General features: G+C 57.4%; 1 protein-coding gene across 1 annotated transcript; it reads left to right on the forward strand.

Annotated features, from left to right (window-relative positions):
* The first annotated feature begins 1,807 nt into the window (after nucleotides 1-1,807).
* LOC119089473 (cyclin-dependent kinase-like 1) lies at nucleotides 1,808-19,548 on the forward strand. The gene is made up of 9 exons (XM_037212188.1): nucleotides 1,808-1,881; nucleotides 4,323-5,081; nucleotides 6,044-6,241; nucleotides 6,548-6,726; nucleotides 7,517-7,629; nucleotides 14,725-14,861; nucleotides 15,978-16,100; nucleotides 18,827-19,017; nucleotides 19,260-19,548. Exons 2-9 carry the CDS (start codon nucleotides 4,914-4,916, stop codon nucleotides 19,546-19,548), a joined length of 1,398 nt encoding a protein of 465 aa, XP_037068083.1. The 5' UTR covers nucleotides 1,808-1,881; nucleotides 4,323-4,913.
* The last annotated feature ends 248 nt before the right edge of the window (nucleotides 19,549-19,796 follow it).

Here is a 19,796-nt window from a genome sequence, read left to right on the forward strand (position 1 = left end):
TAATATGTCGATGAAAGTTTTTCCGCCACTTTACGTGTTAAAGGTTCTCAGTCCATTTTGTGCGACGGGGATTACACAACAGGTATGTGATAACGAGACGCTGGCTCTTTTCCCCGGTCATTTGCTAAAGGCCTCCTTCCGTGTCTAAGAGTCACGACAAGATGATTTTAACTTCTCAGACATCAGAGATAGTAGTTGGACTCTTTTCTGCAGTTTATCTTACTCAGGTTAGGCTGGTAAGGCAAGCACCAATCGTGATGCATTTCCCACCAAAGCCTTTGATGGCGGCGTAGCCAACGAGCTCACAAAACGAAGTGGTATTACACGACAAAAGTAACTGAGACCGGCACCAGGAGGATTGCTATACTAGGAGAACGACACCGGAGAAGATCGCAAAGTGCATTGATCTGTCAGTTGCACTGGTCACAGTGAAAGGGGTCCGATTAAATATGGCACATATATGTTGCGGCTGTAAAACTTCACATGGCGTTGCATCGTCCTTCAGCATCATCACTGTTCGTAAACTGCCTTTTGAGTCCCGTCGGACGCTTCTATCTGGAGGTGTCGGACAAATCTCGCAGGGTGCAGCATCTGATCGTTTTGTGCTGAGAAAAATGACTCGCGGCAAATGCAGCGCTTTTACCACAACCATGCTTACTTTTTGATAAGTGGTAGTGGGTTTTATGGGAAGCATTTTGCAAACGAGGTACGGGTCTATTTCATGTTTGGAAGCCACTGGAAATCTTTTGTTTCATTCTTCTAGCGCGATTGCGAAATCAACGCAACTTTATCGCTACCGGTGAGTGATACAGCAATTGTTAAGTGATCGATGATGGGGCTGACCCTAATGGCTGCTTTTTTCATCAGCTGTAGTGCGTATTTTGAATGTCATAAATTTGCAACGCATGAAATACACACATCTTTGTGAGCGAAATCGGGCCGAGCCAATAATACGTCATGCATTGATGAAATGTGGGTTGTGGCTCCTCACATTCACATTAAATGCTGCGTACTCTGCCGAACTGCCGACCGAGTCGCCCTGGCTAACCTTTGCTTCCGGAGGAGACGCCGCACCCTGACTTTGGGCAGGATTGTACGAATTGGATGGCAGTAGAGTTTCTGAACTCCGTCATGAGAGAGGGTGAGTTTTCATTTGGCCGCGGATGATCCCGGTCCCAGCTTGCAGCTCGGCCGTGTGGCGTGTGCCGAGCTGTGGCACGGTGTGTTCGCCCCTCGGTGTTCTCGGTGCAATCTCTCGGGTTCCCGGTGCAATTGCTTTGTCCCGATTCAGCCCCCCCCCCCCCCCGTCTCTCGCTCCGCGGTTTCGACACAACCCTCACAGTGTGCCGGTTCAGCCTCCTGTGCCCTGGTGCAGTCGCTCTGTGTCCCGGTTCAGCCCTCTGTGTGCCCCGGTTCAGACCCTCTGTGTGTCCCGGTTCAGCTTCTCTGTTTGTCCCGGTGTAGTAGTCCCTCTGCGTCCCGGTACAGCCTCTGTGGGTCCGGATTCGGACCCTCTGTGTGTTTCGCTGTAGCCCCTCCGTGTCCCGGTTCAGCCCCCCCCCCCCCCCCCGTGTGTCCCGGTAAAGCTCCTCTGTGTGTCTCGGTGCGGTCCCTCTGTGTGTCCCGGTTCGGCCCCTCTGCGCGTCCCGGGCCCCCGTCGGCGAGTGTGGCGTGTACGGTGCGGTGGGCCGGCGCGTCGGCACCTTTGTGCCCTAGCCGGCCGTCACAGTACACCGGGGGATCAATACGAGCTCGGCGCGCCGGCCGAGGGGGAGGGGTGCGGGCCTGAGGGGCGGCACTCCAGCCAGGTGAGGCGACGGAGGCGCACAGACCCGCCGGCGCCGCCGACCGACGACCAGGTCAGCGCCGAGGGAGAGACAGGTCAGGTCACAGGTCAGGTCTGGGTGCCTGAGGATCACGCGGCCCGTCTCAAGGCTGGGCGGCTCGGGTTCCTGTCTCAATTGTTAAGGGAATGCTGCGGTGGGGTGGCTTGTTATGAGACAAAGGAATATGCAGTGTACATGCGTGGTCTGATAAGCGACGGGTCGATGATGACTCAGGTGCGTTAATGCCATTCATCGAGGTGTTTTTTTCTCGGAGTGTCACTGACATCATGTACACATAATACCTGTGATGATGCACCATATCTTGGCGTGCTTTTTGGATTGTATCATGTTTTGTTTTGTTTTTGGGTGAGAACGGCTGTTATTCGCTGACTATCAGTTCCCGCAGTCGTATCTTTCTTACTGGGCAGACGGCATGCCAGGGCAATGGGACAGACAAGGTGGGAGTTCAGCACAGATTACCCAGAGTAGCAGGTGTGTGTGTGTGCGTTTGCACTGCTTGCTGTAGTGCTCAGTAAAGGTGTGGCGTCACAGAACGCAACCACTTGATCATCGGTCAACAAGAAGTTGAAGACAGCTGCGTCGGTGGCTCCATGCTAGCTTACTCTCCTCCAATGCCGGCCCGCATCGGTGCTGGTGAACACTGACGGAGGAGCATTGGGGACCAAACGCTGTTCCTTTGCATAGTTGGGCGCATGACATTCCGCCTGGACACAACATTTAAATTCAAACTCATCAGACGAGTGTGCCGCTGACAGGGCTGCTGTAGGAGAGGCCGTCGGATGCTGGATATGCGTTCTGTGACACCGCCTTGGATGGGGTCATGCAGGAGCGTACAGAGTTTCATGCAAGTGGCGAGAAATTAACTACTACATACGCTCGACTAACGCAACCATGTAGTCGCCATCGTGGCTCGGTCACTTCCCGTAAGTTTTGAACGATTCGGCGTGATCGACAGCTGTACGTGTTTCAAGCTTGGTGTTGATCACGACTGACATCCTGCCATACTCGGCTCGGTGCTGACCATGCAGTACAGGTTTGCTCGCATTTTCTGACATTTCCCTTAATAAGGCATTGAAGCGTTCAAATATGAAGCATTCAAATGCAAGTACTGAAGTTGTTAATTACTAAATTCACGTAATCTTTTCTCAGTTCAATATCAATGTAAAAAGCGGAGGGTTTGTGTATCCCCATTTCAAGGCTTGTATTCGCCCTGGCTTCACAGAAACACTTAGTATTCATGGCCATCCACGCCAGCATAACTCTTCTTGGACGTTCCGTCAGCTGCAGCCGGTTCGGGTGAAATGAGGTTGAAGAGTTTATGTCCCGATTTAGGACACAGTGCATGGCTGCACGGCCGCTCTTATAGCCCGAGTGGCTATAGACTAACATAACCTCACGCCAATGTGTTTCGTTCTTAGCATACATAGGCGTCTTGAGCGAATGACCAAATCGTTATAAACCAGACGTCTGAAAATGGACACGGCTGTTGCAGATTTGACCGATCTAATACCACATGCCTAATTGCCACGAGAATGTGCATACCAGTGCCAGGCACATAGATAGTGTTCGACGCAGTGTGCAGTTCGACCATGCACTTCAAAGACAACGGTCTTTCACTGGTCTGTCGCGAAATTAGTGGCAACCACTGCTGTAGTGTGAGTTCTGGGACCATCATTTGTGGCTCCTCCGCGCTACAGCGTTTGTGTCTGGCAGTTCGTGGCGTCAGCCAGCAATCGCCACGCGCCTCGGATTGGCTATCTCCCGTGCAGTAACCACCACCGGCGTCCGCGGATTCCTGGCCCCAGTAACGCTAGTGTAGATTGGACTATTTTCATTTTATGACCATATAAAGTGGCTCCAAAACGGAAATGGGCCCATTGGCATTTCTGGTGTTTTAATGCCCATGAGCATTCATGCTAGAAACCACTGCACAAATGTGTGTCGGGCGTGTTGATGCCTTGGCGTGTCTATCACACCCCACATGTCGCGGCATCCAGTATCCAGACAGGTCCAGTTCACGCGTGTCCGTCTGCTGCAGGGCTGGGGCCGTCAGAGTCGGCAGTTCAGTGTGTCCGGTCTGCTTGCAGAGCTGGGGCCGCCGGAGTCGGCAGTTCAGCGTGTCCGGTCTACTGCAGGGCTGGGGCCGCCCGGAGTCGGCAGTTCAGTGTGTCCGGTCTGCTGCAGGACTGGGGCCGCCCGGAGTCGGCAGTTCAGTGTGTCCGGTCTGCTGCAGGACTGGGGCCGCCGGAGTCGGCAGTTCAGTGTGTCCGATCTGCTGCAACGGCTAGGGCCGTCGGAGTCGGCAGTTCAGTGTGGTCCGATCGGCCGCAGGGCAGGGGCCGTCGGAGTCGACAGTTCAGTGTGTCCGGTCTGCTGCAGGGCTGGGGCCGTCGGAGTCGGCAGTTCAGTGTGTCCGGCCTGCTGCAGGACAGGGGCCGTTGGAGTCGGCAGTTCAGTGTGTCCTGTCTGCTGCAGGGCTGGGGCCGTCGGAGTCGGCAGTCTTCGGAGGCGCCGCCGCAGCTCCGGCTGTGGCTCGGACGCAGGGCGCCAGAGCAAGCCAGGCCGCGTTAGGGGACTGACCGAAGAGAGCTGAGAAACGACAAAAGCGGCTTGCGTCTGGCGGCGGGCTGCAGCGCGCAGGCGGTGTGTCGACTCCTCCTGAACCGGCTCGAGGTGTCGGCTCCGACTCTGCCCCGAGCGGTGGGTGACGTCACGCGCCACCGAAGCGACGGCATCGCCCACGGCGAGGTCGGCGAGGGTCGGCCAGGTGCTCCAGGTCAACTGCGAAGACAAGCTGCACCGACCGGGGGGCCTCGCACAGCGTCCGTCAGTCGGTCGCATCGTCACGAACGGCGGAAATCACCGGAACAACGGCCTAAACCGTGTGAACCACGGCCGAAACCGTGAAACCGCCCACAAACCATCGCGTCGCTCCGTGCGCGACGAGAGCCGACAGCCTGTGAACGCCGCCGCTGAGTGCCGCGCCCCTGAGCACATCACAGACGGCACAGCTTGACCGGAGCTCAGCTGACCCCTGGCGTGACCTGCTGACGTCCCGCCGCGGCCATGGACAAGTACGAGAGCCTGGGTATCGTGGGCGAGGGCTCGTACGGGGTGGTGGTCAAGTGCCGTCACAAGGAGTCCGGCCAGATTGTCGCCATCAAGAAGTTCCTGGAGGGCGAGGAGGACGCCCAGGTGAAGAAGATCGCTATGAGGGAGGTCCGCATGCTCAAGGTGAGACGTGGTGGTCCGCACACGTCGCGTCAAGGCTCGGTTGAGTGGAAGAAAATTGCGCCCTGTTCCTTCAACATTTATCACCCTCATACTTTGGGATGCCTCCGACCATGGCGTGATAAGCTGAAAATAGTCCCCCATCTATAAAAATACCACAATTTATCAGTTATTTCCTAGCGCCACACGTGCGTCACCGCCCTCCCCCCCCCCCCCCGTCGGGCCAATTCCAGCGGTGCGATGTTCTGAGCCTGATCGTGGTCTGACTCGGTGACCTGACACCTTTCCGTGTCGGTGCCTGCAAGTTGCGTCACGAAAACGTGCTGACCCTGTAAACCTGCAACCGAGAACTGCTGTGACACTGACCTGTGGCGCTGGCGTGTGACAATGGACTATGACGCTGATCTGTAGTCTTGACCTGTAACACTGACCTGCAATATTGATCTGTGACATTGACTCGTGGTGCTGACCTGTGGCACGGACCTGTAACGCTGATCTGTGGTATTGACTTGACCTGTGACCTGACCTGTGATACCGACCTGTGACGTTGGCCTGTAACATTGACCTGATCTGTGACCTGACATGTGATACTGACATGTGGTGACTCTGATCTGTGACGCTGACCTGTGACACTGACCTGTGGCCTGACCTGTGACACTGACCTGTCATACTGACCTGTGACCTGACCCGTGACCTAACCTGTGACCTGGCCTGTGACCTGACCCGTGGTACCGACCTGCTGCGTTGACCTGTACCTGTGACGCTGACCTGTGACACTAGCCTGTGATGCTAGCCTGTAACATTGATCTGACCTGTGATCTAACATGTGATACCGGCATGTGGTGACGCTGCCTGTGACGCTGACCAGTGACGCTGACCTGAAGCACTGACCTGAGACGCTTACATGTGACCTGACCTGTGGTGCTGGCCTGTGACACTGGCCTGTGTGGCACTGGCCGTTGCAGCGTCTACGGCACGAGAACCTGGTGAACTTGATTGAGGTGTTCCGGCGGCGGCGGCGACTCTGCCTGGTGCTGGAGTTTGTGGAGAGCACGGTGCTGGACTTGCTGGAGGCGAAGGAGGAGGGTGGCCTAGAGCCGGCAGCCGTCCGCAGCTACATCTTTCAGCTGCTGCGGGGCCTCGAGTTTTGCCACACCCAGAACGTGAGCGTTCGTTATGTAGGATGGGAGAAATGCTATATTTCTTAGGTTTCGTATGTTGGTGTGGGTGTAGCTAGATGCAATCCACTTTCTCGATCTCGATCTCATTTGAGGCGTAGAACTTGCTTTGGTCGTGGTGCTAGGAAAGCCATGTGATTATGTGATCGGGTGAAATGCGGCCACAATGCAGTCAACTTTCCCGATGCGCTTGTATAAAACGCTTTACACAGCTCTCCACTGTTATTTTGATGTATGGTCGAAGCTGTTGGTGGTTGCTATTCGCTCCCAAATCGCTGCTTGTCTTCGCAGATCATTCATCGCGACATCAAGCCCGAAAACGTGCTCATCTCCAATCTCGGAGTGGTGAAACTGTGCGATTTCGGCTTTGCCAGACCCCTAGCGGGCCCCGGAGAGAACTGCACTGACTATGTCGCCACCAGATGGTACCGGGCTCCGGAGCTGCTCGTCGGCGACACTCGATACGGAAGGTAAGCACGAGGGCGGGGCGCCCTGGCGTTGTGGAGTAAACTCGTCCTCATGAAGGTAAAGTGAACCTTTAACGTTCACTTTACGTCGGCCTTGCGCTAATGGCGAGCGACAGTCTCACCAAGCCATCAGCAAGCCATCACCGCCAGCAACGGCAGCGCGGCGCCAGGAGCGCTCGGACCGGTCGCCCGTGCTGTCGATCGGGAACAGCGTCTCGGCAGGTCGCCAGGTAACGGCCGCCGAGGTCATCAGAGCGTGACGACGCTGGTCACCTCTGACCCAGCCCGCGTGACCCCCGCGTCTCCCGCCGCCACCGCTCAATGGGGCGCGGCGCTCGGCGGTGCGCCACCGTCGGCATTTGTCCGCGCCTCACCGGGCGCGAGTCACGAGCCGGGGTCTGCGGGGCCGCCCCGGAAGGCCGGCGGCTCGACTGGACGCATACCCACGGCCGGAGCGGATCCGCGCCGCTCCACTGCCCGCGTGGTGTCCAGGGGCTTCCGAGGTATGTCGAGCACCCGAGCTGGGCGAGGGGTGGTCCCTCGAGCGGATCGATGGCGGAGAATGGAGCTCGGGGCGGTGTCGGGCTCCTTCCCAGATGTCCGTCGCGTTGTGTTTGCTGCCCCGCGTGTGTTGGCAGCGCAGTTTCGCAGCGCGTCTGGGAGACCGGGAACTGGGGTTCGATTCCCCGCCGTGCCCGCCCTGCCTGCCAGAATGAGCGGTGCCGACGCCGCAAAGCCCCGGTTACCGCGTGTGTCGTGAGGCGGCAGTGGCTGACCTCGCCCCTCCGCGCAGGGAGGTGGACGTGTGGGCGGCCGGCTGCCTGTTCGCCGAGATGCTGACGGGGGACCCGCTGTTTCCGGGCGACAGCGACATTGACCAGCTGTACCTCATCATACAGACCACCGGTGAGAGCGGCTGACACCGCGGTCAGGGGGAGCTCCGTACTCCTCTGTGCTTCATTATGCAGACCACCGGTGAGAGCGGCAGACACAATGGTCTCTACGAGGAAGCCCCGCAACCCTTCGTATCTCATCACATAGACCACCGGCGAGAGCGGCGGACACAGCGGTCAGGTGGAGCTCCGCAGCCCTCGCCTTACTCCCTGCCCCTCCCCCGCCTGCCTTCGTGCAATGTCCGTGCCCGCCTATGTCATGCACCAATAGCGTTGGTGATGCTGCAAGCCCTGAGAACAAAACAGGAGCAAAACGCTTCACGCGTTCGTCAAAAATCTGACATTCACTGTGTCACTGAACGCCAGGAGCATTCCCCTTGCAATGCCCGTTCCTCTATCTACCTCTTCGGTAGGGGCATCACATGTATTATGAATAGGTATTTGGACAGATCACCTGCCACGGCGATGATTGCATCAGCTGCGGCCTTTATAACTGACTGCGTTTGTACCATCGAGGCATGCTTGCGCAGGCGTCATGCAGTGATCCAGTGACGTAAGACATTCCAGCTCTAAGCAATGGTCGTCCGAAACGTGGGCCGTTTCACTCCGCCGCGTCGCTGTCGCGAACCCAGCTCATGGCAGTGGTGGTCGCCATGGCAACAGTTACCGTCGCACGGCGGTGTGATCCTAGGCCCGGTATGTCGGGTCATGCGAGGTCACGCATGGCCCCGGGCGACGCCGGTTTGGTCACGTGATTGACTAATCGGCGAGACGGCAGTGTTTTTGTCGAACGCGGCATCGCGGCCGGCGAGCGGTCACCAATAACGTATCGGCCGGGTCCGCCCACCTGGCAGTAATTGGGTGTTGGTCCTGCAATCCGGTGTTTGGCGGCAGCCCATAGGCAATCGATAACCGAGGAATGGGCGGCACGCACTGCGTCCGGTCAGGCGTGACACGCAGGGCTCGTGCGCGCAAGAGGGGTCGGCTAGGTCGCTGACGCTCCCGAGAACTTCTGAAAGACTCTCGGACAACTTCTGATGGGCACTTCCATGAGTAAGCAACTGTGAAGTACATTAAAAAGCTTTTTGAGGGCTGATAACACGCAATGTGGTGTTTGAATTCCGAACGGCAACACTGGTACACACCGGTGTACACTGGTATACACTGGCTTTAATTAACACTGATACCGGTATGCACTGGTAACACCGAACATTGAATGGAGTGTTCCAAATTTTGATGGGGCTTTGAACTGAAGATAGCCATCTTGGCGATCATTCGGTGCTGCTCACAGTACTGCTCTTCTTAGGACTTAAGTCCATACAGTTTTTGAGCTTCACGCCCGGCGAAAATGTACATACTTTTTCGGGGAGACTACGTCAAGACTACTCAGGCATTCATAACACTAATAATCACGTCGTTCAAATCCTGCCTTTCCATTAGCCATGTGGCGATCAAGGCCAAGAAAAACGAGTGTCGTGTGGTTCATATCTGGCGTTCGTGAGCACGATTTCCAAATATAACGGCCGTCACCTGGCTCTTAATCAATGTCGTGCGAGGTACGATGACGTAATCAAACAAGGACGTATTCATGAGCATGTTAACTAAACAGAGAAATTGTGTTGCCTTCAGCAGTCTTTTCCACTTATAGTACACCAATGGTCATAGTGAGCTTATTTCATCATATCCGATGTTTGCGTTAATGTCCTCAAATCTGCAACATTGCCTTTAGCATTGGTATGCTCTGGGTCTGGTTAACACTGATGCTGGTAAACTAGTAACACCGGACGTAACACTGACACAGTTACGGAGCTAACAAGAGGCCTTTGAGGTCGCTGCAGCTATCTCTTGTCAGGCTTGGCGGCGAATGAAACGTCGTAAGTTTGCGCAGCATGACACAGGGATGAGTTTGCCATCGCGGCACGCGTGAATAGGATCAGAGGTGCGGCAGTGGTCACGCTGACTTGCCTTCCACTTGACGCAAGCCTGCGCTGTCGTCGCTGGAAGTGGCTTGCTCTGGCAGACTTTTCACGCCGCCTCTCCGGACATTGACCATTGACCAGCCGCGCATCGAGGGTAGGTTTTGGCGGCCGGCTGATCGGCCGACTCTGGTCTGGCGTGAGATCTCTTCACTCGTGCATTGTCCAACGTCAAGCGGTCGGCCTGGCCGCTTCCATGCTCTTGAAATGAGCTGGAATGGGGATGGGGTAATCGGAGGTGACACCTCCCTTTTCTTCTCTCAACCCCCCCCCCCCCCTCCTCAAATACACACACAGCCGAGGTAACCTAGACATCGATTATTCTGCGCGACATGAGGCCCCCGCCGGTCCAGCGAGACCTGCGTGCGTCGCAGGGAGGTGCGTCGACCGTGGGCCGCAGCCGCGGCTCTGCTGTGGAAGGTGCTGTCGGTCGATGACCTACTGTCGGCGCCACGCGCTGCCCGGACGGCGTGGCGCGGGGGTGCTATGGACAGGGCGCCGACGACAAGCGCTCCAGCAGCCGCACGCCGACAAACACAGCTCCCGCCTGGTGACAGCGCCGGCGCGGTGCTCTGGATATGTTCCGCATCCCAGCCGCCTCTGCAGGCGAACAAACACGTACATTCCAGCCGCCTCTGCAGGCGAACAAACACGTACATCCCAGCCGCCTCTGCAGGCGAACAAACACGTACAGCTGAACGGTCTCGAGCTGAACGTTTGAGGCCGCGGAGCCGGAGTCCAGGAGAGTCCAGGAGGAGAGTCCAGTTTGAGGCCGCGGAGCTGGAGTCCAGGAGAGTCCAGGAGGAGAGTCCAGTTTGAGGTCGCGGAGCTGGAGTCCAGGACTCAGGAGTGCAGTTTGAGACCGCTGAGCCGGAGTCCAGGGGTGCAGTTTGAGGCCGCGGAGCCGGAGTCCAGGAGTGCAGTTTGAGGCCGCGGGTCGGAGTCCAGGAGTGCAGTTTGAGGCCGCGAAGCCGGAGTCCAGGAGTGCAGTTCGAGGCCGCGGAGCCGGAGTCCAGGAGTGCTGTTTGAGGCCGTGGAGCTGAAGTCCAGGAGTGCAGTTTGGCTGTTACTGCCCCATCGATCTTTTAGAGGTCTAAAACGGAAGTTCCCATGCGATGACGTCATATCTCCTGGCAATGGACGGCCCTGTGGACTGAGTGACGCAATAGACGCAGTTCCGAGTCGCAGCTCTTTAAGCTTCATTAATGTGCTATGCCCTCATATGCGTGTTCAGCCTATTGAGCTGCTCCTACAGGCGCGCGATAAGAACTCTAGCATGGCGTTTGCATTGCCGGCTTTCATTGCCGGTAGCGTACTTCCTAGATCTCAATCGCTTCGAACCCAAACAGCAGGAAAAACGTCCATTGTATACTATACAGGTTCTCATGCATCCCCGGCTTGAGCCGCACCCGAGCAAACATGCATCTGTGCGTTCAGTCCGCTGTGCCGGGGCCGGCTTCGGGAGCACGTCTGTCTGTGCGTGGGAAGCGGGTGATGAGCGCGAGCGGCCGCGTGTGACGCTCCGAAGGGGCGCGCCGGCGGCAGAGGTGGCGCGCCGCGGCAGGGGCGGCCCGCCGGCCGGCGCGCCCCGGTGCCCTGCTTTGTTAGTCGGGCGGCACGGCCGGCGGCGCGCAGAACTCGCGGCCGAGCGCGCGCCACCCGAGCGTGGCGCACGTCGCCGGCGCGTCGCCTCCGCCGTTGCCGCGGCTAGCGGTGCGCGCCGCGTCACGCTGGCGGTCACGGCGGCGTCACGGGTCGCCCCAGCGTCGTGATTGGACCGTCACGCATGACGCGCGCGCGCCCAATTAAAACACTTGTGTGCTCTGGGGTTGCATATAGTTGTGTCTTCTCGAGGAGGCGGCTGGGTCGCCTGTTCCCTCCGGCCGGAGCAATCGGCGCCTCTGCGGACCGACTGCGTCAGGTAATCCGTGACACAGGCGGTCTCTCAGCACCCAGTCGCCGCTCTGGTAGCAGCGCTTCGCCGCAGAGTTGGCACAGAGGTCACGGACAGGCGCCAACAGCGGCCGTTTGACACAGCACACAGCGGCCGCATGACCGGAGGCCGGCCGGACCGGGAGCGGCCTGACCGGGCGGCGGTCCAGGCCGGGTCTGCGGGGGAGGTGGGGGGGGGGGGAGGGGGTCCGTGACGCGGCCGCCGCCCCTGAGGCCGCCCCGGCCGGCCCGCTGGTCGCTCGCTGAGTCACCCGGCCAAAGCGAGGCAGCAGGCCGACGTCAGTCGCCCTCCGGCTCGGTCTCTGTGGCCCAATGGCATGCCGTGGGAGACGTTTGGAGGAACTTTGTCGCGTTGACACGAGCATGTCATGTTCAGTCTTTACCGTAGATTTGCTACAAGGGAACAACGTCGACTGACACAGAAAGTCACAGCTCGAAGGCACTCGTAATTCTTTGCAAAGCATGCTGACTTGCAACTACTGAAAAAGAGGAGAGAAAAAATTGCAAAAGCTTCATTCCGTTTGGGATAGCAATCCTTTGCTTGGCTGCAGTCGCCCGACGAAAGATTGTGCCTAATGCGATAGGCGTGGGCATGATTTTGCGATAAACAGTTTTTTGTTTTGTTTTTAAGAATTTTGAGTCTACGTGTTTCACACCTAATGAACTGTGAACCAACGCAGAGAAGAGCTAAAAGTTATCAGAGCGAAAGATTAGGTGCTCGTAATCCTCCGCGAGGGACAGTTGTCTCACTTGAGTGGTAGGATTTTGTGCTACGGATTGGCTAGGATGGATGAAAGGGCATGGCTATTTTTCTCCCAGGGGAAAGACTATAAGCCTGCAACCATACTTATGTGAGTGCAAATGTCGTATTGCAAACCAATATAACTAAACCGAAACCAAAAGACGATCCCACTGTAAAGTAGCATGCAAGCTGTGTTTCTATGTGTGTTCAAGGTGTTTGTGTTTCTATGGAAAAGCCCGCTACGTTTGCATCGCCTATAAAAGGCCAACTGCATGTCATTCACACGGCCGGTGGCCGCGGCGTTATCAAAGCCCTTCACGATGAAATGTTGCAGAGCTCCGAGCTCGTGAGGCTATTTAAACCGTAAGCGTGCCACCTAACAAAATCGATTAAGATGGGGCTATGCCTGCTTCAATGACTGTTACAAAGGTGTTGCAAAACGTAAATATTCTAGGCCATTCTGGCCGCAGTGAACTTGGCTGCGCGTCTGTTTACATAGCGTGGGGTGAGCTCTCGGTCCAGGCCGGTGCCGACTGCACCTAAGATTGTGTCTCGATCCGGGCCGGTGCCGACTGCACCTAAGATTGTGTCTCGATCCGGGCCGGTGCCGACTGCACCTGAGATTGTGTTGCGAGGTGGCGCCACTGTCCCCTTGCCAGCCCATTACAGGCGCCGCTGCCAGTCGGCCGGTTCGGAGGCCGTATGGTGAGCTGCAGGTGCTCCATTCGCACACACCGCGCTGCCAGTCCCGGCTCTTTATCTGCTCTGATTGCCGGGAGGAGACAGAAGTGCTGTAAGGAAGCGCTCCGGTAACGGGAACGGTGGCGATGTGGGCTGGAGTCACATGACTCGCTGCACACAACGAGCCCCGCTTTGGCCGGCGGTTGTGGACGGTTTCCTCTCTAAACGACGCTGAGATGCACTAGTGAATTCCAGTCGTTACATTGGCCTACAAGGTGCACTTGGATTCACGTCTTCATTTACTCTGGTTGTTGAGATCTGACACCAATCCTGGACAGCGCCCCGAACAGGTTGGACCCAGGATTGACGCCCGACAGCACGTGCTGGTGCGCACAAGGAGCCTCTCGCCACTGCCATTGCCAATAACAATGCCCCCCCCCCCCCCGGCAGCATTGATCAGACCCGGATCAAGCCGGTGCCGGTCCGGTCGTCGAGACTAGACTATGTTCCATTCAGTCTGTGTTATTCACGCAAGCTGAAATTGTATCGGTTCGATATCAATCAAACGAAAAAGGAAATTGATGTTGATGCTGGGATGTTGCGGAGACGGCCTACCTAATCAAACAGTTCACGTGCAAATGTGTGACATTAAGAAAAGCTCGGCTTTCAACTAATTTCTCTTATCGGTGCTCCACCTAGCACGAACCCGTTTTGAGTGATTGCAAGTTCTCAGAGTACATTTTAGCTTTAAGAGCATGACGGCCGGGCCGGGTCGGGCTGGTATCTCCAAGTGATAAATTTATCTTAGTTCAAGTACGGCTCACTCAGTCTGCGGCCTCGCTTATAACAACGTGCATTTTCAATATGCGCAATAGGACAATATTCAGCTCTATATCGAACAGAGCTCCTTTTATAGCTTTAGCACATAATATCAGAAAATGTCCGTGGCGGCGGCAGCTTCCCCCTGCTGTCGGTGGCACGGCGTGATCTCCACTAGTCTCCGACAGATATACAGACAGATAGACCGACAGACAGACAGACACGACTCCTGACTCCTGACCCCGGCCGCTCACGGGCTGGTCCGCCGCTCTCCTGGCCACTGGGAGGGTATAGCAGGAGACGCCCGGTCCCACCCTTGCGACGTCTTCTGAGCGTACGTCCTCGCTGCAGTGTGTCCCTCCGTCTGTGTCTGCTGGGCCGCAGCGTGTTCCTCCGTCTGTGTCTGCTGGGCTGCAGTGTGTCCCTCCGTCTGTGTCTGCTGGGCCGCAGCGTGTTCCTCCGTCTATGTCTGGTGGGCTGCAGTGTGTCCCTCCGTCTGTGTCTGCTGGGCTGCAGTGTGTCCCTCCGTCTGTGTCTGCTGGGCTGCAGTGTGTCCCTCCGTTGTGTCTGCTGGGCTGCAGTGTGTCCCTCCGCCTGTGTCTGCTGGGCTGCAGTGTGTCCCTCCGTCTGCGTCTGCTGGGCTGCAGTGTGTCCCTCCGTCTGTGTCTGCCCTTGTCGGCAGTGGCCATGTTGCCCGATCTGCCGCACCTGCAGTGAGTGTGACAGTACACCCGCCTGCGCTGCAGTGAGTGTGACAGTACACTCGTCTGCGCTGCAGTGAGTGTGACAGTAACCCGCCTGCACTGCAGTGAGTGTGACAGTACACCCGCCTGCGCTGCAGTGAGTGTGACAGTATACTCGCCCGCGCTGCAGTGTGTGTGACAGTATACCCGCCTGCGCTGCAGTGTGTGTGAAAGTACACCCGTCTGCGCTGCAGGGCCCCTCTCAAAGGCGCACGTGGAGCTGATGAGCAACAACCCGGCGCTGTCGGGCCTCCGACTCAACACGGTGCTGCGGCCCAGGTTCAGCGCCAAGTTCCCACAGTGGCCGGAGCTGCAGGTGCACTTCCTGCAGGTGCGTCCGCCGGCTCCGGTGGCCGTGCAGCTGTGTGGACAGCCGGTCTGGTGTCGGCCGGTTGGCCATGTGCTGCTGTGCGGACAGCCGGTCTGGTGTCGGTCGGTTGGCCATGTGCTGCTGTGTGGACAGCTGGTCTGGTGTCGGCCGGTTGGCCATGTGCTGCTGTGTGGCCAGCTGGTCTGGTGTTGGCCGGTTGGCCATGTGCTGTTGTGCGGACAGTCGGTCTGGTGTCGGTCGGTTGGCCATGTGCTGCTGTGTGGACAGCTGGTCTGGTGTCGGCCGGTTGGCCATGTGCTGCTGTGTGGCCAGCCGGTCTGGTGTCGGCCGGTTGGCCATGTGCTGTTGTGCGGACAGCCGGTCTGGTGTCGGCCGGTTGGCCATGTGCTGCTGTGTGGACAGCTGGTCTGGTGTCGGCCGGTTGGCCATGTGCTGTTGTGTGGACAGCCGGTCTGGTGTCGGCCGGTTGGCCATGTGCTGCTGTGTGGATAGCCGGTCTGGTGTTGGCCGGTTGGCCATGTGCTGCTGTGTGGACAGCCGGTCTGGTGTTGGCCGGTTGGCCGTGTGCTGCTCCACTGATTAGGAGCAGAGGCTCATAGACAGGCGGAGTCAGGCTCAGTGCGTGTTTAAGTGAAGCCCGAGGACTCTGCCGGTGCCTCGGCTGCCGGCGGATGCAACATCGGTTCCAACAACATCTACGACAGCGACTGTCACAGTGGCTGTAACATCAGCCGTAACATCGGCTGCAACAACAGCTGGGGCAGCGACTGCAACAACAACTGTAGCAGCGGCTGTGACAGTGACTGTATCAGCGACTGCAGCAGCAACTGCAGCAACGGCTGTAACAGTGGCTGTTACAGCAACTTCAACGGTTGCTATAGCAGCAAATGTAACAATGTGTGCAACAGTAACTGTAGCAGTGGCTATAACAGCGTCTGTAATAGCAGCGTCTGCTGTAACGGCTGTAGCAGCTGATGCAGCAGCGGATGTATCGGCGCATGTAACAGCAAAGCCTATGGCAACGGCTGTAGCAGCGGCTGTAGCAGCGGCTGTAACAGCGGCTGTAACAGCGACTGTAACAGGCCTACAACAGTGTCAGCGGCCGCCCTGTCGCAGGACTGCCTGGAGATGGACCCTCAGCAGCGCCCCGGATGCCGGGAGCTGCTGCAGCACGACTTCTTCACGCACGACCAGTTCCCGCAGCGGCAGCTGCCCGAGATCAAGCGCAAAATCCAGCAGGTGAGCCCACCACGGCCGGGGATCCCCCGCCGCCAGGGGCGGACGATGCACACAGGGTCTCCTCAGGGGCGGGGGGAGGCAAAACCACAACGAGGAAGCGATGGCAGTTTTCCATGGGAGACAAAGGGCAATCGAAGTTTTCCGAAACCATGGTAAATATATGTATGGACTAAAGACATGATAACGCGTCGATGTCATCTCCGTGCCTCCTTTGATGTGCCACTGCAACGCGCCACGTATTTTTTGATCAGTCTGCCGGTGATAAGCCCCTGGCCGTTATAGCATGACTTGTATTAATTAACACGTGATCGGGTGGGGGTCAAATTGACCCCCCGAATACTTTTTTCCGGAATGGTTTTTGAACAGCCAGATTTGTCATAGCTATAGGCAATTGAATACCGAATCATTTAGCATCACAAATTTAGACGTACCTTGTAAGGTCGCTGACCTATAGTAGGTCAAAATCAGGCCATGGTTTCAGCGAAGGCAGTTTCTTGGGAATAGCTCAATCTATCCAACAACGGAGTGTTAGACGAAGCCGTACGTCTCTGATATATTTTCTGAGACAACACAACAATTGAACGAACAAATTGCATTGACCTAAGGTCAGTTATGAAGGTCAGGCCAAGGTCAAAATCAACCTGTTTTATTACTCTAGGCCCTGCTGCATGGAGTGGTTTCTTGTGCTTATTTCGAATGTATTGATAACAGGAACCGTATTATATACCTTCCATAGACTTTTAAAAGGTCGGAATAGGCCACCGACCTAGAATTACCCAGGTCGACATTTTGTTTTCAGGAACATGCCGCCTGGCATAATCTGTATCGCTTATCCGAATGCGAAACTCAACGCGGTCTTGTATGATTTTGGTCACCATGGCCTTCAAAAGGACAAACGAGGTCATGTACCTCAGATGAGCATGTGATCTTTTGCATAGAACAGTTATCTAGGTTTCAGGGGCCCAGTGGAGACCAACCTGGAATTTGAAAATGTTTGACCTTTTTTGACCCAAAGGGCATGACCTAGGAACTTCAAACTTTGACCTAAGTAAGGTCTTGTACAGGTCAACAAGTCCTGTGAATTTGGTGTCTCTAGTTTTCTTAGTTCCTGAGATCTCAGGGGAGGCCAATTGGCTCCCCACCCGAGCGAAGGGTATCCAACCGGCCATCCGGGCGCGTGTTAAGGACGGCCAGGTGTCAGTGAAGCGAAGTGCAACGTCTTGCTTTCTTGATACAATACAATATTTCAAGATGTTTTCTGATTGACGCGACTGTATAGACACAGGACAACCAAAGTTGGCCCACCTCATTTATTACTTTGCTTCAGGAATTTACGTCCAATTCACTGGGAAGAAAATTTGGCAGCCTCACAATAGGCAAGAAACGAAAAAGCAACAAGCTGGCATTGAATAAAGAAAACCAAGAGAACCAAGACGGCAAAAACGAGAAAGACAGCCGCGACCCGCTGAAGACCTCACCATACAGGTAACCAAACTCAGAGGCGATGATCCGGCTCTGATATAACTCTGATAATTCGAGCGAAAGCTCCCCAGCTCTGTCCCTCGACTGCTGCCGTCAGTGTGTGTCGCCCACGAGGAAGCCGTACACCTTTTCGAGCCGAATCTTTCGAACATTTTCCCGTGGTTCGCTGCGCAGGACAGCGCAGAACGTGGGTCTGACATGTGCCAGGCAAGTTCGCCGGCGGCCGGCTGAACTTGCGAACTTATTCCAGTGGGAAAAGGTAGCTGAATGCCGTCGTATTGTTTTAAAGAAGAATGTTGCCCCATTCGGTGTCAGTCGATACCAAATGTTTGGTAATCAATGTTCCGGCTACCACGACTAATACAGATTACATCAACGCAGACAGAAGAGTGCAGCTTCGTCGTAATGGTATCTGGCATATCTGTCACACGTGGATCGCCGTATTTCCCTGGGACAATCCCCGCTACATTGAACAACTCAGCATGGTCCTAGCGCGTCCCTCCCTGCCGAGCAGTTCAGTGATGCTCCCATGGTAATAGACCAGACGGTAGTTGTCCGCCAGGGGTGATGGCGTTTTAGCCTTGACCCCCTTTTGTCGGCTCTGACCCTCTGTTGTGGGCCCTGAGCCTCTGCTATGGGCCCTGACACTGCTTTTGGCCCTGACCCTTTGCTGCTAGTCCTGACCCTCGGATGTGGCTCTGACCTCTGCTGTGGGCCCTGATGCCGCACCGCTAGCTCCAGCCCTGCACAGCCCTCTGTGGTGAGAGCTGACGTCTGTACCCCCGGTCCGAGCTAGCTCCACTCAGCCCCTCTCCGCCTGACTCTGAGCGCCCCTCCGCCTGACTTTGAGCGCCTCTCCGCCTGACCGTGAACGCCTCTCCGTCTGACCATGAGCACCCCTCCGTCTGACCATGAGCACCCCTCCGTCTGACCTTGAGCACCCCTCCGTCTGACCCTGAGCGCCTCTCCGCCTGACGCTGAGCGCCTCTTCCCCTGACGCTGAACGCCTTTCTGCCTGACGCTGAGCGCCTCTTCCCCTGACGCTGAACGCCTCTTCCCCTGACGCTGAGCGTCTCTTCCCCTGACGCTGAGCGCCTCTTCCCCTGACGCTGAGCGCCTCTGCGTCTGACGCTGAGCGCCTCTCCGCCTGACGCTGAGCGCCTCTTCCCCTGACGCTGAACGCCTCTCCGCCTGACGCTGAGCGCCTCTCCCGCCTGACCCTCGGCGCCGTCGGTCGCAGGCAGAGCCAGGCCCGGATCTCGGTGGGCCGCCTGGTCGGCTCGCAGCGGCCAGAGCCGGCCGACAGCCGGCCGGAGCCGTCGACGGCCATCCCGCCGATCGCCGAGCCGCCGCCGCCGCCGCCGCCGCCGGCAGCACCCTCCCACGGCTGGGTCAAGGACACCCTCATCGGCTGGGGCGTGCCCGGTCTGGCCAGGTCAGCTGACCGCGCAGGTCCACCCGGCGATGTAATGTCCGGGTGTATGCTGTGCGCTCTGGTGCTCGGAACGGCATCGCCGAGCGCAGCGGCGCTCAAACCGGCAGCCCGTTTGGAATCGGTTTTGAATCTGACCCACTTGGAATCAGCGCTCGGGTCGTCTTGCACGACAGCAGTGCACCTGGTGGTGACCCGACGCGGCGTCGGAGCTCCGGATGCTGACCTGCCCCCGCCCCCGGCAGTGACCCGCTGACTGCCCTGCTGCACCGGTCCTCGGAGCGGCCGCGACCTCTGGCGCCGGTGGCCGGCAGCCGCTCGCCGGCCGTTCTGCGCCGGGGCAGGGAGACGCCGGCCTGCTCCACCTGCCAGGAGGTCACAGCCCGGGGGCACGCCGCCCTCTCCGAGAAACTGTCGCCGCGGCTGGCGACCGTCGAGCGCGCGCTGCAGCAGCGGAGGACGTCCGAGGCCCGCGCCCGGCCCGGCCTCTCGCTGCCCAACGTACCGGGCGCAGGTGAGCTGGACCGGGGCTGAGGTATCCCCGCCACCAGGAATGGATATACTCCGAGCAGGGAGGTGTACCGGGCAGGTGAGGTACTGGAGACTGTCGCACCCCGAGCAGGTGAGGTACTGGAGACTGTTGTACCTGGGGCAGGTGAGGTACTGGAGACTGTTGCACCCCGAGTAGGTGAGGTACTAGAAATTATTGTACCCCGGGCATGTAAGGTACCGCCAGATTCTCGCGTCAGCATTAGCGGACAGGAAGTAAAGAGCACGCTGTA

This window comes from Pollicipes pollicipes, unplaced genomic scaffold (assembly GCF_011947565.3).
Source record: "Pollicipes pollicipes isolate AB1234 unplaced genomic scaffold, Ppol_2.1 Scaffold_1600;HRSCAF=1878_pilon_pilon_pilon, whole genome shotgun sequence".
Taxonomy (NCBI): Eukaryota; Metazoa; Arthropoda; class Thecostraca; order Pollicipedomorpha; family Pollicipedidae; genus Pollicipes; species Pollicipes pollicipes.